This window comes from Bison bison, unplaced genomic scaffold, assembly GCF_000754665.1.
Source record: "Bison bison bison isolate TAMUID 2011002044 unplaced genomic scaffold, Bison_UMD1.0 scf7180017864289, whole genome shotgun sequence".
NCBI classification, from domain to species: domain Eukaryota; kingdom Metazoa; phylum Chordata; class Mammalia; order Artiodactyla; family Bovidae; genus Bison; species Bison bison.
Genome location: NW_011494861.1, coordinates 16221972 through 16237752, shown reverse-complemented (window position 1 = coordinate 16237752; position 15781 = coordinate 16221972). Strand labels below are relative to the sequence as shown.

General features: G+C 40.4%; 1 protein-coding gene across 2 annotated transcripts in view; it reads right to left on the bottom strand.

The window, feature by feature from the left end:
* RABGAP1L (RAB GTPase activating protein 1-like) overlaps positions 1 to 15781 on the bottom strand; it is a 680557-nt gene that overhangs the window by 156630 nt on the left and 508146 nt on the right. For both annotated transcript variants that reach the window (XM_010850085.1, XM_010850086.1), the window contains exon 18: positions 2512 to 2640. In XM_010850085.1, the coding sequence (XP_010848387.1) occupies positions 2512 to 2640 (129 nt within the window). The remainder of the gene's footprint in view (positions 1 to 2511; positions 2641 to 15781) is intronic.

Genomic DNA, 15781 nt, shown 5'->3' with positions numbered 1-15781 from the left:
ACCAAAAAAAAAAAAAAAGTGTTACACTGGGCATTGTGCTAAGGGAAGTCTATGTCAAAGCACATTTTCAGTCATGTGCCTAATAAGCCAATGGCTACGCTATCTTATAATTGCTTCATCCCAAATCTGTGGAATCATTTTGGCTCCTTTTTTCCTCTCACACCCATGTCTGATACATCATGAAGTCCTGTTGGTTCTCTTTCAGAATATGTCCAGGTTCCAACCACTTCCACTCTGTGTCTCTCCCCATTATGATCACCCTGGTCAGTCCATCATTTCTCACCAGGATTACTGCAAACCCACATCTGATCTCCCTACTTCTACTCTTACCTTCCTCTTGTCTGTTTTCAACACAGTAGGCACTGTGATCCTCCAAAACCTCAGACAGATCTTATTACTCTTCCACTCAAAATTCTGTAAGGGCTCCTCACTTCATACAAAGCAAAGCCTACGCCCTTACAGTGGCCTTATGAGCTCTCTAACTTCCTCTCCTATTGCCCTTATTTTCTTTCCCTTCTTTCCAGCTCTACACTGGTCTTCTTGCTGTTCCTTAACTTTACTTGGCATGAGCCAGCCTCGGGGAATTTGAATTAGCTGTTGCCTCTGCTGTAGTGCTCCTCCCCTAGACATCTCCATGACTAACTCATCTCTTTACCTTCAATGAGATCTACTCTGTCTAACAACTGTAATGCTTCTTCTCCCCATCAACCCAATCTTGCTTATTTTGCCCTACTTTTTCTCTTTTCATAGCTATTTATCACCTTCTGACATATTAAGTATATTCTTTATTATGTTCATTGGTTACTGTGTCTGTTTCCTTCTGTAAGAATGTAAAGTCTACAAGACCTGGGATCTTTGTTCAGAAAACAAATTTATATTTTTGTCATGGTTAGGTTAAGAAGATTTCCTAGAATATGCCAAAGGTACAAGAATTTACATCAGTAAATTGGTTCCAATTTTTTTTTTTGAATGTACTATCTTGGTACTACCCCAGTGGTTAAGAATCTTTCTTCCAGTGCAGGGGATGTGGGTTCAATCCCTGGTCAGGGAACTAAGACCCCACAGGCTGCAGGGCAACTAAGCCCAGGCACTGCAACTGGAGAGCCTGCATCGCAACAAAGACCCAGCCCAGACCAAAAAACAAATATAGATTTAAAAAACCTTTAAAAAGTGCTATCTCACCTTGATACCACAATTCTCTACATAGGGATTTCTATTTCAAGTTATTTATAAAATGTGTTTAGTTTTATCAGACATGTGATAAGGAGCAATATAGCCACATATATCTGTCAGGTGTGGGATGGAAATGGGCAGATCAAGACAGAGCTTTCAAAGTCCCTTAAAGAAAGGAAAGCATGGCCTAACCACGGTGCTTTCCTTTTCTTTAACTCATAATCAAATTTATTTAGCTAGTTTTGTCAAACTCACAATCAAGCTTATTTAACTTAGTTCTGTAAAGGAACAGAAATTAGTAATATGATGGACTCTGGCGAATTACTGGATTAATTATAAATATAAAAGAAGCCCCAAAATTAATTAACATTATTATAAAACTTGATTGTATAATTTTTCTGTATTAGGAAATTATCAACTTTCTGGCTATGATCATCAACAAACACCTCTAAAACTTATTTGATTCTTTCACCTAGTTTTTTTAAGTACTATTTTTGCACCCACATCAAAAAATAACAACTGGATTAAATAATTCACATCAAACAACAAAACAGAACAAAAACCAGAGAGAAATTAGGTGGCAGACCAAAAACCCATGGACAACATCTACCATCAGAGATGGCCACTAAGCATAGCCATGAATTTCAAAATATAAGTAGGTAGGAACAAACACCACCACCATAAGTCCTGTATACTGTACATTCATTATCTGTGTAGCAGCAGGAAGCAGAAGAAAGCAATGGGACATCTAACAGGAAACTCCTCAATAGACACAGGTATTCACTGGAAAGCATTGCACTCCAAATCAAGAACATCCACTGAAAATGAGAATGACTTTACCCAACTTAAAATCCAGTAAGAGTTAAGCACAAAAAGCCCATGCATAGACCTGATGGAGCCAGAGCCACGTAACCCCTTTCAACTCCAGAAACTGATTCACCTAGAAATCCTCCTCTGACAGATCCCCAAGCCAACAGGAAATTGGTGGGAAGGGTGCGTTTCTTGCTTGGCCCTAAATGATCTTAAAATAGATGGCAAAATCTAAATACTAAGTCTGCTGCTGTGGAAACCACTATCAGAGCAGGCTCCTCTAGAGGCCCACTTGTAAGATCAATGTTTGTCTTCCTCTTGTTACGATCCGAACCAGCCAAGGCTCACTCTAAGTCCTACTAGAAGATACAGCCACTACAGATACAGACCACCCTGACAAAAATGTCTGAGAGAGACTAGGTCAGATACCACAGCGCCTTCAACACAGTCAGAATCCAGCAACAAACAGAGGGTTTTCCATAATTTGCCACGTTACTCTGCATTCAGGTTCCACCTTTATTATCTTACCTTAATGTTGCAAGCCTGCTCCATTAGCCTTCTCGCATTTTCCTCTGCCCTGTATCTCTTTGGAAGTTGGACTCTGAAGAACTTTAAGGCGCCTTCAAAATCAGCCTGCAGAAGATCTTCCTTTGAGGTCTACAAAACAATCACCAAGAATCGTCCATTACATTTTAACCTACATTCATAACAAATACATTGCAAAAGCAATTTCTATTTTCCTAAATGTAACTTTTATTGGCCAAGATCTAGGTGAGGTCCAAAAATTTTTAGGAAGAGATTTCTAACTGCTTTATATAAGCTGAAATAAGTCACCATAAATCCTAGAAGTGACAATGGAATTAATTAACAAGCTAACATATTTAATTTACATAACCTCTACATTAGAATGATGGATCCTGGCAAAGCTAACCACATTATGGCTCTGGGGGGAAAAAAAAAAAAAAAAACGCCAGAAAAAGGAAAAAATTTGAACTCTGGGACACATCTGTGATTTTAACTTGGTGGGCATTTTAAGGATTTTTTTTTATCCCCCCCCCAAGCTGGGAAGACACAGACAGTACAATTAAAGCACAGAAGAGTTACATAACAAACACCTAATGAGAGAATGACTTTTCAATTAATGACAATAGCAAATAAGAAATTGTTCCATATCTTAAAGACTTTTAAAAAAGTAAATGAAGCAAACCACTTAACTACTGAACTTCAGCAAACCACTTAACTACTGAACTTCTTAGGAAAGCTACTTTTGCAAAATTTACTTAAGAAGTAACAACTACTTATATGCATGCACAGAAAATATATGCACGCACAGAAAAAAGACTGAAAGGAAAGAAAAGAAAACGGTGAAGAGTGAGGTTATAGTTTTTTCTTCTTCTTCTTCTTTATATTTTGCTGTATTTCCTGTGGGAAAGATCTTATAACAAGAAAGGCAATAAATGTTTTAATAAACAACTACATGTAATCATTGGCAAATACTGAGACACAAATTATGAGACTGAGGCATACTGGGTACACTGAAATAGGCCAAGTCAAAAAGAAACTAGGTGTTAAGAGTCAGCACTTAATTGTCAAAAATGGCAGAAAGAAAATGATTAAAACAAAAAATTATGGTAGCTAGAAATCACAGAACTACATGCAAGTTCAAATTTTACTTTATTTAAATTCAAATATAAAACTGATTAACAACTACATTGAAAGACAGAGGAAGTCAGAGGAATTCTGCTCATAATGAGTTGTCATCACCACCACCCTGGTCTAAGCCATTGTTGTTTCTCAGCTGAGTCATTCAGTAACTTCCCAACTGGTCTCCCTCTTTCTCCCTCTCCTTACAGCAGCTAGATACTTTTTAAGATTATGCTGCTCTTCTGTGTAAAGCTCTCCAATGGTCCCTACTATGCTCAGAATAAAATCCAAACCATTACCATTACCTGCAAGACCCTTTATGATCTGGGGCCCTGCCTTCCCCTTCAACATGATGTTGAATTGCATCTCTCTTCTTGGTCTCAAGCTCCAAGAACACTAGCCTTCTTTCTGGTTTGTTTGGGTTTTTTTTTTTTTTTGTACACACTGAGTTCATTCCTAACTGAAGGCTACTGCCTGTTATCTCTGTCTGGAATATTTTTCTCCCTCATCTTCATTATGATAATAACTTTGTGATTTAGATTTTAGCACAAATATAAGATTTGAGGTAGACCTTTTCTGAGCATTTAAATTCTTCCTCCTAGCCCATCAAGTCATTCTTCATCCAGTCGTTTTATAGTTTTTCATTTGCTTTCATCCTAAAGAAAGGGGACTTATCTGTCTTGTTCTTTACTGTATTCACAGTGGTAAGACTAATGCCTAGATTATAGGAGGTACTCAACTAAAATTTACTGAATAACTGAATGAATCCTCCTTTCGTCTCTCTTTCACTCTCTCTATATAATTTTTTCTCCCTTTCACTTCTCTTTTAAATAGAAACATGTAAAATAAAATATTAATTCACACAGCAGGCATTTTCACAGGGGACTAGGTTGGCCCAAGTTTAGATTCGTAAACTAGTAATCAGAAAATAGAGCCAGGTTAACAGTGCCAAGGGAAAAAACAAGCTTCAGTACACCTCAGACTTATTTCCTCCCTCACAGATACTGAAAGATGGTGGCAATAAGTAGTGGAGAGAATATTTAGCAGGATAAAGTGCTATCAACTCACCTTAACTGGGAAAGGCAGTTCCTGGAAACAAATTCAGCCCAAAAGTGGGCCTCTTCAACTGAAATATCAACTGCTGAATTATTGAGAAAGCATCCACCTACCAGTTATACCAGACATACCACATCCTATTTCACCTGTAACACTGGTTCTGATGATTATCTCTTTGGTAATTGTTGGGAAAATTCAAGACAGGCTGCTTATAGAGTTTGTAGGGAAACAAGACTGGTAGCTTTCTTCATCATTCAAAACCTCTAAGCACACCTTTTCTATTGTCAGTGCAACTAACCTCCAGTTACCTACAGACAGATGACCCACAATGGTGTGGAACAGTCTATCGCCTGCAGGCAGTGTGGTCACCTAATTTTCTAATACTGCCCAAGGCCTAGTTTCAAGTCCAGCTTCTGAGATCATACAAAAGAAGAAAGATACAGCCCAACTCAAATGAAGTCTCTGGAAACCAGAATTCAGAGTTCTCTGTGACTGCCCTTTTCAAGACACCGCCGGTGTTAGTGAAGCTCCAGATTGCCTGAAAGTGTGAGTTTCTCATTTGTGTCCAACTCTTTGCAACCCCATGGACTATAGCTCGCCAGGCTACTCTGTCCATGGGATTCTCCAGGCAAGATACTGGAGAAGATACTGGTAGCCATTCCCTTCTCCAGGGGATTTTCCTGACCCAGGGATTGAACCCATGTCTCCCGCATTATAGGCAGATTCTTTATCATCTGAGCCACCAGGGAAGCTTACTTCAAGCATACCCACTATTAAAAAGTCAAAAGATTATCAGATGCAAATTAGAAAGGAGATGCAGGACTTATTTTGAGATACATATTGATTTTTATATTTCGGGGGGGTATCAGATGTATTTTCACAACCCAGATAATCACGATGGTGTGATCACTCACCGAGAGCCAGACATCCTGGAATGTGAAGTCAAGTGGGCCTCAGAAAGCATCACAACGAACAAAGATAGTGGAGGTTATGGAATCCCAGTTGAGCTATGTTAAATCCTAAAAGATGATGCTGTGAAAGTGATGCACTCAATATGCCAGCAAATCTGGAAAACTCAGCAGTGGCCAGAGGACTGGAAAAGGGTCAGTTTTCATTCCAATCCCAAAGAAAGGCAATGCCAAAGAATACTCAAACTACCGCACAACTGCACTCATATCACATGCTAGTAAAGTAACGCTCAAAATTCTCCAAGCCAGGCTTCAGGAATACGTGAACTGTGAACTTCCAGATGTTCAAGCTGGTTTTAGAAAAGGCAGAGGAACCAGAGATCAAATTGCCAACATCCGCTGGATCATGGAAAGAGAGTTCCAGAAACACATCTATTTCTGCTTTATTGACTATGCCAAAGCCTTTGACTGTGTGGATCACAAGAAACTGTGGGAAATTCTGAAAGAGATGAGAATACCAGACCACCTGACCTGCCTCTTGAGAAACCTATATGCAGGTCAGGAAGCAACAGTTAGAACTGGGCATGGAACAACAGACTGGTTCCAAATAGGAAAAGGAGTACGTCAAGGCTGTATATTGTCACCCTGATTATTTAACTTATATGCAGAGTACATCATGAGAAACGCTGGGCTGGAAGAAGCACAAGCTGGAATCAAAGTTGCCAGGAGAAATATCAGTAACCTCAGATATGCAGATGACACCATTCTTATGGCAGAAAGTGAAGAGGAACTAAAGAGCCTCTTGATGAAAGTACAAGAGGAGAGTGAAAAAGTTGGCTTAAAACTCAACATTCAGAAAAGTAATATCATGGCATCTGGTCCCATCACTTCATGGCAAATAGATGCGTAAACAGTGGAAACAGTGTCAGACTTTATTTTGGGGGGCTCCAAAGTCACTCCAGATGGTGATTGCAGCCATGAATTGAAAGACGCTTACTCCTTGGAAGGAAAGTTATAACCAACCTAGATAGCATATTGAAAAGCAGAGACATTACTTTGCCAATAAAGGTCTGTCTAGTCAAGGCTATGGTTTTTCCAGTGGTCATGTATGGATGTGAAAGTTGGACTGTGAAGAAAGCTGAGTGCCAAAGAATTGATGCTTTTCAACTGTGATATTGGAGAAGACACTAGAGAGTCCCTTGGACTGCAAGGAGATCCAACCAGTCTATTCTAAAGGAGATCAGTCCTGGGTGTTCACTGGAAGGACTGATGCTAAAGCTGAAACTCCAATACTTTGGCCACCTCGTGCAAAGAGCTGACTCATTGGAAAAGACCCTGATGCTGGGAGGGATTGGGGGCAGGAGAAGGGGACGACAGAGGATGAGATGGCATCTCATTGGATGAGATGAGATGTCAGTGATGGATGGCATCACCGACTCAATGCACATGAATCTGAGTGAATTCCGGGAGTTGGTGATGGACAGGGAGGCCTGGCGTGCTGCAATTCATGGGGTCGCAAAGGAGTCGGACACAACTGAGTGACTGAACTGAACTGATCAGAAGTATACATGGGCTTCAGCCCATGGGATTGCAAAGATTTGGACACTACCGAAAGAACGAAAAACAATCTTTATTTGTTTATCTGGCTGTGCTGGGTCTTAGCTGTGGCATGCAGCATCTTCAATCTTCATTGTGGCATGTGGCATCTTTAGCTGTGGCATGGGAGATCTAGTTCCCTAAACACCCGGGTCCCCTGCATTGGGATCATGGAGTCTGAGCCAGTGGACCACCAGCGAAGTCCCAACATGGCAACCTTTATACTTGAGTCTTTAACTTCTTTTAAGAGTTACTGAGTTGGCCAAAAGGATTGTTCGGGTTTACGGAAAAACCTGGATAAACCTTTTGACCAATCCAATATAGTGTCTCTTCAGTGAGTGATCAATCCTTGCAGCAATCAACAACAGGTAAAAATGGGAGAAAAATGTTCTCATCTGCTTTTTCATTCTTTCCTTAAAATTAATGTTTTAAGGAAGTTTACAAATTAAAAAAAAAACACAACTAGGATACAGTTTGACAGCATTAGAAATCTGATCAAAATTAAACCTTAAATGGCTACTGGAGGGACAGTGGGAGCATTTGGCTATAGATGTGTATCAATCCTCGGCCTGAGAGTCCTCCAGTTTCACCATGCACAGGGCCCAGAGTACCAGTACTGAAACTATACCCAACACTGACATGTTATATAATGATCTGATAATAATTTCCCATGTCATATAAAAGAAGAAAAAAAAATCTAGGAGGACAGGAAGATTTTGAACATGAGTAAAAGCTTCTCTCCTCTTTCTCCAAATTTCACACACTTACAGAGGAGTATGAACTCTGGCTGTGTGCCACTGTTAATACCATTTTGGGAGTGTTTTTCCCACTGAAAAATTCAGTGCAAGAGTATCACATTTTCAAGTGATTAAAAAAACAAGAGAGAGAGAAGAAGGCAGGGTGGGTGGTAATGAACAGTTCTAACATTTGAGTGTTAGCTCCAGATGCTTCTATTCCAAACCTCTCACTGTTCTCCAAAGACAAATCTTTCTTTAAAGGCCTCTATCAGCAGCAAAATCTAGATTTGATTATTTTAGAGGATTATTGGGGGAAAAAAATGTAGGCACAGTTCTCTTTCTCACCGTCACTATATTTACCACAAATGGCTTTTTCTTCCTTGAGGCATAGAATCTAACAGGATTTCCGTTCCATTGAGCAAAGTTTCTGGAAGTCTGAGAATCATTTGGAAGTGTGGGCTTTAGAAGAGGACATTACTTAGCTGGTATCTAGGATACCTGAATCCCTTGCTTCGGTATTTTAATTTCACCAAAGAAACGTATGCTTGGTGGGTCTACACACAGAATCTACGTCTTGTGGTAATATCTAAAGTGGAACACTGGTACTTGATTTATTAAAGGGAAATTATTCTTTACTAAGTATACCTTTGAGGGACCATAAGCAAAAATTCCAAATGTGCTTGGTGTTCCTGTAGTTTGATGGTCCCTCTGTGCCTCAGGGAACAAAATATAAGGCTCAGAGTTCAAATCCACAACACTGTCTTGGTAAATCTTCATTTAATTTGATGTTTCATTAATAAAAGCAACTGGCCTCATATGAAAAAAATACTACATGGATCTTAAATGCAAAACAGGATTTGTAGTGTTCTTGCCTGGAGAATCCCAGGGACGGAGGAGCCTGGTGGGCTGCCGTCTATGGGATCGCACAGGTCGGACACGACTGAGCGACTTCACTTTCATTTTTCACTTTCATGCAACGGAGAAGGAAATGGTAACCCACTCCAGTGTTCTTGCCTGGAGGATCCCAGGGATGGGGGAGCCTCGTGGGCTGCCGTCTATGGGGTCACACAGAGTTGGACACGACTGAAGCGACTTAGCAGCAGCAGCAGCCCCTACATAGTCATATTGAAAACATGACTAAAAACCTAAACTTCAGTTCCTTCCCTCACTGGTAATGGAAAGATTACAACATTGCACGTGGCAGGATTCCTCTTAGGACCCCCCTGGGCAGATTAACCATCGATCCCATATCATTAGGCAGTCCAATAACACAAGGCTGAACAACTGGACATCCCTCTGGTACACACTAAACTTTGAATAATAACTCATTGGATAGCTGATCCCAGTTCATAGCCATATTGCTCATTAAAGGGCATGTGATGTGATTTCTCAGAATGTAGAGTACCCTAATTCTATCAACAATCTTTTAAGCTGTGTAATAAAGTCAGAGATTTTCAAAGGGCCCTACAGATAACTCAGCATACACTTTTCACATAGACTGCAAGTGGCTCTATGACCTATAATGTTCGAGCCCAGAACAACATAAGGGCTGTACCTACTTGGGTACCTAATTTGGCAACCGAGCCAACTTTGTACAGTTGCAACATATAGGTATCTATGAGCCCCCGACAGATGTGAACCTTGTGAAGATTACAGCTTTTACTGTTGACAATCATTCTACACTACAAGCAATTTAAAGCCATCCCTGATAAAGATGTAGGTATGAGATATATTTCCTATTATCGATTTCATGTTTCCCTTCAAAATGCTAAAAATGTAAATGCCAACGAAAGGCAGTACCAGATCTCTGTAAAGTTATCAGTGGAAGCCTGTGAGACACAAAGTTAAGCAGTCTGTAAGGATATAGAAATGCGTTAGATAAAAAAACTGATTCATTAAAGAGAAGCAGATCATTTGTTGAAATATATTTTAGCACTTCTCAGTGTCAAAGCTCCTAAAATGCTTTTTATTTCACTGTTTTTAAAAAAATCCTTTTTAATAGAATCATGATTCTTCAGTTTTTTCCTTTATTAAGAAAAAAAATGTAACTCAGGGAAACAAAATTCAAGTGAGTGCTGACGACCTCACCTGGGCATTGAAACATATATTTTGAGCTCTTCTTTCTTAAATTACAAAGGAACTGTATTTCTCAAAAAATACCACCCCCTTCCCTATAATTGTATGCTGGTCATTGCATCCAACTTCACCTTGCAGTGATAAATAGACTTTCTTCAGGGTGAGAAACCCCTTACGTGCACAGCTACCTAACATGTCTGTTATGATGATATAGGAGAGATCCTATTTATTTGCAAATAGATACATTAAGACTGAGTTAATACTTGTAAAGATAAGTATAAACAAAGATGAACTATACTAGAGGGAGATATGTGTGAGAGAAGAGTTAAATTCAGTCAAGTCAATCTTGTACTTCTGAAAAGACTCAAATATGAGAGAACCAAATGAAGGAACAGTCTAGAATGGTATTAAACTCCATTGTTTAAAATAGACAGAGTGAAATTATTCTTGCCCAATTACCAAATAATGGTATAGGACTACTGTAGACCAATTATATTATAGAACAGTTGCTAGGTATAGTTCTCAAACTGCTAAAAAGAACCCTGCACCAGTGATTGTGGGTATTTAATTTTAACCCTTGATAGGAAGTGAGGAAGAGTGATTTTTTTTTTTTCTCTTCTTCAGGAAATTAAATCTTTTTTAAAAAAAAAACAAATCAGACTTCCCAGACTCAGCACAGACCCAACAGCCCTAAGCTGGTTCCAGATAAACAGTTCAAACATTCCAGGGGAGAAATCTGTGATTTCCTAATCAATGATTTTTAGGGAATAAAATTCCCTACTAAAACAATCAAACTGGACATCAAATAGAGAGGTTAGAAAGGAAACCACACATAGTCTAGATAAGTCAGGATAATGTCTGTTGTAAAATTTAACCCTTTGGAGACATAAATAACAGAATGCCTCCACTAAGCACTTGGGTATCCTGCTTTATTGCTGAGCCTGGCCAGCCATAAGACCTTTTTCTTTTTTGCTGCCAGAGAGATAATGCCACTGATGTGGGCTCAGAGAGGAGAGCCATATCTCCTCCAGTCAATTAAGGAGTGGCGTGGACCAGGCTCGGACAGAGCCCCAGGGCAGTGGCCACTCAGCACTTCCTTCCCGGTAGAGTGGGGAAGGAAATAGGAGACCACAAGCCTCTTCCGGGGATACAAGGAATTTTCACAGAGGGTGGCAGATTCTCTACAAATGAAGTTCAATGAAAAACAGTCTCACCGCCAGAAGCCGAGGCACAAACAGACGATGCCCCATCCCCAGAAGTTCCAGCACTCGACACGCATACTCATTCACCAGCTTGCTCCTCTCGTCGTGCATGTCCTGGGACTTTTTGACGGGAGCTGTGAGCTTAGCAGCTGGGGCTGGGCAGGGCACCCCTTCTTCCATGAGCAGTAAGTAGGTATCCAGAATGAGAAAGCGGGATCTCTTATCCACAATTTTGAGAACTGCCGTGGGAGGGGAGCCAGGCTTCGGTCTCCCCGGGAGCACGCACAAACCAGTCTGTGGTGGGAATTGCCAGCTAACGTCTCCACGAGAAAAACATTTTGGTTAAATTATCCACTGTGAGAGAGCCCCAGAGTAGACTGGAAATGAAATCAAATGCTGATCTAAATTAAAAACAACAACAACAACAAAACAAAAAATGGCAAAAGCAATCAAACGCAAGAAAATGGCCAAGAGTGATGCAGGAGAGTTCACATACATGTGTAAAAATGGACAAGATGCTTAGAAGGGTCTAGCATGAGAGAGTGTGTGAGTGTGTGCTGTGCATATGTGTGTGTGAGACGGTGTGTGTGTGTGTGTGAGAGAGAGAGAGAGAGAGAGAAAGAAGAGACAGCAGCAGCGGTAGCCAGGAAGCCAGGGCAGTTGTGAAGCTGCAAGGAGAAAAGGATGAGCTCATTGCAATCCTTGGTTCGTGACAAGCAGCGCTGCTGTTGCTGCTGCTGCTGCCTCTCGCTGTGAATCAGTAATGAAGGGGTAGGGAAGGAAGGGGAGGGAAGAGAAGGAGGTAGGTGAATGAGCATGCAGACTGTGTCTCGGGGGAGAATGCTGTAATAGGAAGCCAATGGCGAGCCGTTGGGCAGATGCACTTCCCCTCCCAGTCCACCTTCAATCAGTGTTAGGCTGACAGCTTATGCTGTTGAATCCTAAACCCACAGACAGATGAACTAGCTTCTCCCAACATGTGATGCTCACAGAAAAATCAGACAGCCTGCCGGCTAAAAGACTGACCTTTACTCACTCCTGCTTTCTCATAACGATGGATACCAGTCTGATTTTATACCACATATTTAAAGTGGGAGGCTCCAATCCTCGTTAGATCACTGAAATTTCTAACAGAGGCTTAGGGGAAGATGACAAAGTATGGACAGAAGAGCAAGGACCGAGCAGCCAAGAAATGACACACCCTCAAGTTGGAGTGTTTATGCAGTAATGACTTTTTGCAGTGCTAGGATATGTAAAAGTAACTCAGCATTTTGGGAAGGCTAGCTGCAACTAAAAGGAAGATTTTTTTAAATTTTTTTTTATTGAGGTATGGTTGATGTAAAATATTATATAAGTTTCAGGTGTACAACACAGTGAAAATGAAGATTTTTATAAATATACAATATGATAAAGCATAAAAACCTACATCATCATAATAAAAGCATACCTTTAAGGAACTATTAAAGTTGAGATTCTCAAAGTAGAAATAACTTTCCTAATCTAAAGACTTTGATAAACACTCAGTTAATAGTTCTAAACATTGTTTTAATACCTTCTGGTCTAGTCCTGTCTTGTAATAAGATAACTGAGAGTTATCCATAGTTTAAAATTTTACAATCTCAGTATTGCAGTTTTACATTAATTTCCTTGGTGTGAATGATCAGTTGTCACAAAATCAAGGCAAAAGGACAAGATCCCCACTCAGTGTAGTTTCTTAACTTTATCCTAACAATTAACTAACACATACCCAGAATCTTGGTGCTAAATCTCTGGAGTTGGTCATGAATACCAGACCAGCTTCTCCATATAAAACTGTAGCATGGTACAGAGTAATGGGGCTCGGAGAGCCAGGGCAAGTTCCTTCTCAGTCTTAGTTTCTTAATCTGACAAATAAGAGTTACGGATCTCATTTATTGACATAAATCACGATCATCTCTGTGATCGTGATTACCAAAATACATTAATTACAGAACTGAAGATTAAGGGAAATGTTGCCCTCTTTAACAGAATATTGTTTGGTTTCTTTTTCTAAAACTTCAGGAGAACATTATTTTGGTTAAACATGTAAAGTATTAATTAACAAAACATCTTAAATAAGATATGTATATATTGCTGTCAACCCTTCTATTTCTTCCAAAAATCATTTCTCAAAAAATATACAGATTATAATGTAAAATTATCAAAGCCATTAGAAAAAAAAATATATATATATATATATATATTTCAGATCGCTAAGGATTTGGAGAAAATGTCTGATAGGTTACCCAGGATGGCAGTTGGTTCAGCCAGAAGGAGGAAAGAAGGAAGAGGTTCTGGGCTTCTCATATCCCTAACTACCCCCCATCAAAACAAACAACCCCCCACCCCCACACATAAGAAACAGCTCCATTTTTATCTTCTTTACATAGTGGAGTTCTGCATGAGCTTTTGTTTGAAAAGACTGTGTTACTGTGTGAAGAGCACTGCCTTAGTAGCTTCACATTTAAGAGCAAGGGAATATTTTGACTTGAACAAGAAGGAAGAATTCAGTGACTCCTTAGCTTAAAGGATTTTTATTATCGACTTTTTTTTAAAGGATAGGGGAGTTGCTCCCATGTATGTGACTTGCTTTCAAAGAACACTAGCAGAAGCATTATTTTAAATTTATATAAACCAGAAACAAAAAATTTATTATCCAAAAGAACTCTGGTAAAAAAGAAGTAAAAAAGTAATCAAAAGATTTTGGAACTCTAGGGTTTGGCTCTGATGCACACAAAAGAAATTAAAAATATATGTACTAAATATTAAGTGTAATAATTAAAATATGATATTTTAATGAGCAAACCAGGTTACACTTCAAACACGTAGGTATATTTAACAAGATGCTGTGTAAAAAGCACTACAAACAGGTGGTAATATGTTTCAGTTTTCCCAATCTCTTCATCATTCTTCCCCTAATGTACCTATTATTCTTGAAGAGGGAAAAGGCGCAGTCAGCCTGGGGCTCTGGGTGACTCCTGCTGGGATGGCAGAAGTATTTATAGCGGGTCGTGTCTTGGGTCCAGGGCAGACCTCCTCCAATCAGGCTGAGGAACTGGGATCACACTGGGGCCCTACGAAGGCACAGGGGATTAGAGGAAGGAGCAGGAGGACATGGGGGCAGGTCTAGCTGACTACTCCTACCGGTCCCTGAAGCAAGATCCTGAACCAGAAGGTGCAGAACTGGCAACAGTGGTGGGTAGAGAAGGTGGAGCTCCTGGTCGGAACTAGGTCCTAGGGCTTCATTCCCCGGACAGGCCAGTAGAGAGTAAGGATGAAGATGAGGAGGGAGCTACAGCACTGAGTGACCACAACACTGCCATGGACCCAGAACATGGCAAAGTTGGTGGAAAGGGCAAAGGTGGTGATATCAAATGCCAGGTAGGAAGATGTGGTACAGAAGGCCCACCAAGTCTGGCAGGTGTCCGTTGTCTGCCAATGATCTCACTGTTTTCAGGTTGGTTGCCCCTTAATAGGCTGTTGATCAGCATCAGGTAAAGTAATTATTGTACATCATCACTTGGTAAAAAGAAAGAATGTAAATAGTGATTTCTGAAGCCCTAGAAGAGTGAGTAATTTCAGTGAGCATTTCCCCTTATGCCTCCCCAACTCCCCAAGTAAATTATTTATTGCTCATCAGATTCAGCAATAAATACAGTAAACTTTTGAAAGACAAATTTTTGAGTTATACAGTAGGCCAAAAATGAAACAAATGATAGAAAAGCAACTCTTCTGCATTAACCAGTTAATAATACATGATTTCTCATATTTCCTTATACTAGGAGATTTTTTAGAAAATTCTGCAAAGTTCAACAGCAAACTGAAGATAATATGGGAAATGTGGACAAGTCATCCTATGAGGCAGAGTGAGAGAGAGGTAAAGAGGGCCAGGCAGCGGTCCCAAAGCATCATCTAAGAACAGCAGCCTCGTGCTGGGGCGCTGGAAGCGGGTGTGTGGTGGTGCCGCCCTAATTAGAGCTCTGGGCTTGAGTGTGCTTCCTGAGCCACTCCACTGACTGTGGCCATGTGCAGGACATAAATAGATTTCCATTGTAAAATGAAAAGCATACTTGACTTAATTTATGAAACTGTAATTAAGAACGCTGAGTGCATAGTTACTTCAGGGGTTCAGATCAGATCAGATCAGTCAGTCGCTCAGTCGTGTCCGACTCTTTGCGACCCCATGAATCGCAGCACGCCAGGCCTCCCTGTCCATCACCAACTCCCGGAGTTCACTCAGACTCACGTCCATCGAGTTAGTGATACCATCCAGCCATCTCATCCTCTGTTGTCCCCTTCTCCTCCTGCCCCCAATTTCTCCCAGCATCACAGTCTTTTCCAATGAGTCAACTCTTCGCATGAGGTGGCCAAAGTACTGGAGTTTCAGCTTTAGCATCATTCCTTCCAAAGAAATCCCAGGGCTGATCTCCTTCAGAATGGACTGGTTGGATCTCCTTGCAGTCCAAGGGACTCTCAAGAGTCTTCTCCAACACCACAGTTCAAAAGCTCAGCCTTCTTCACAGTCCAACTCTCACATCCATACATGACCACAGGAAAAACC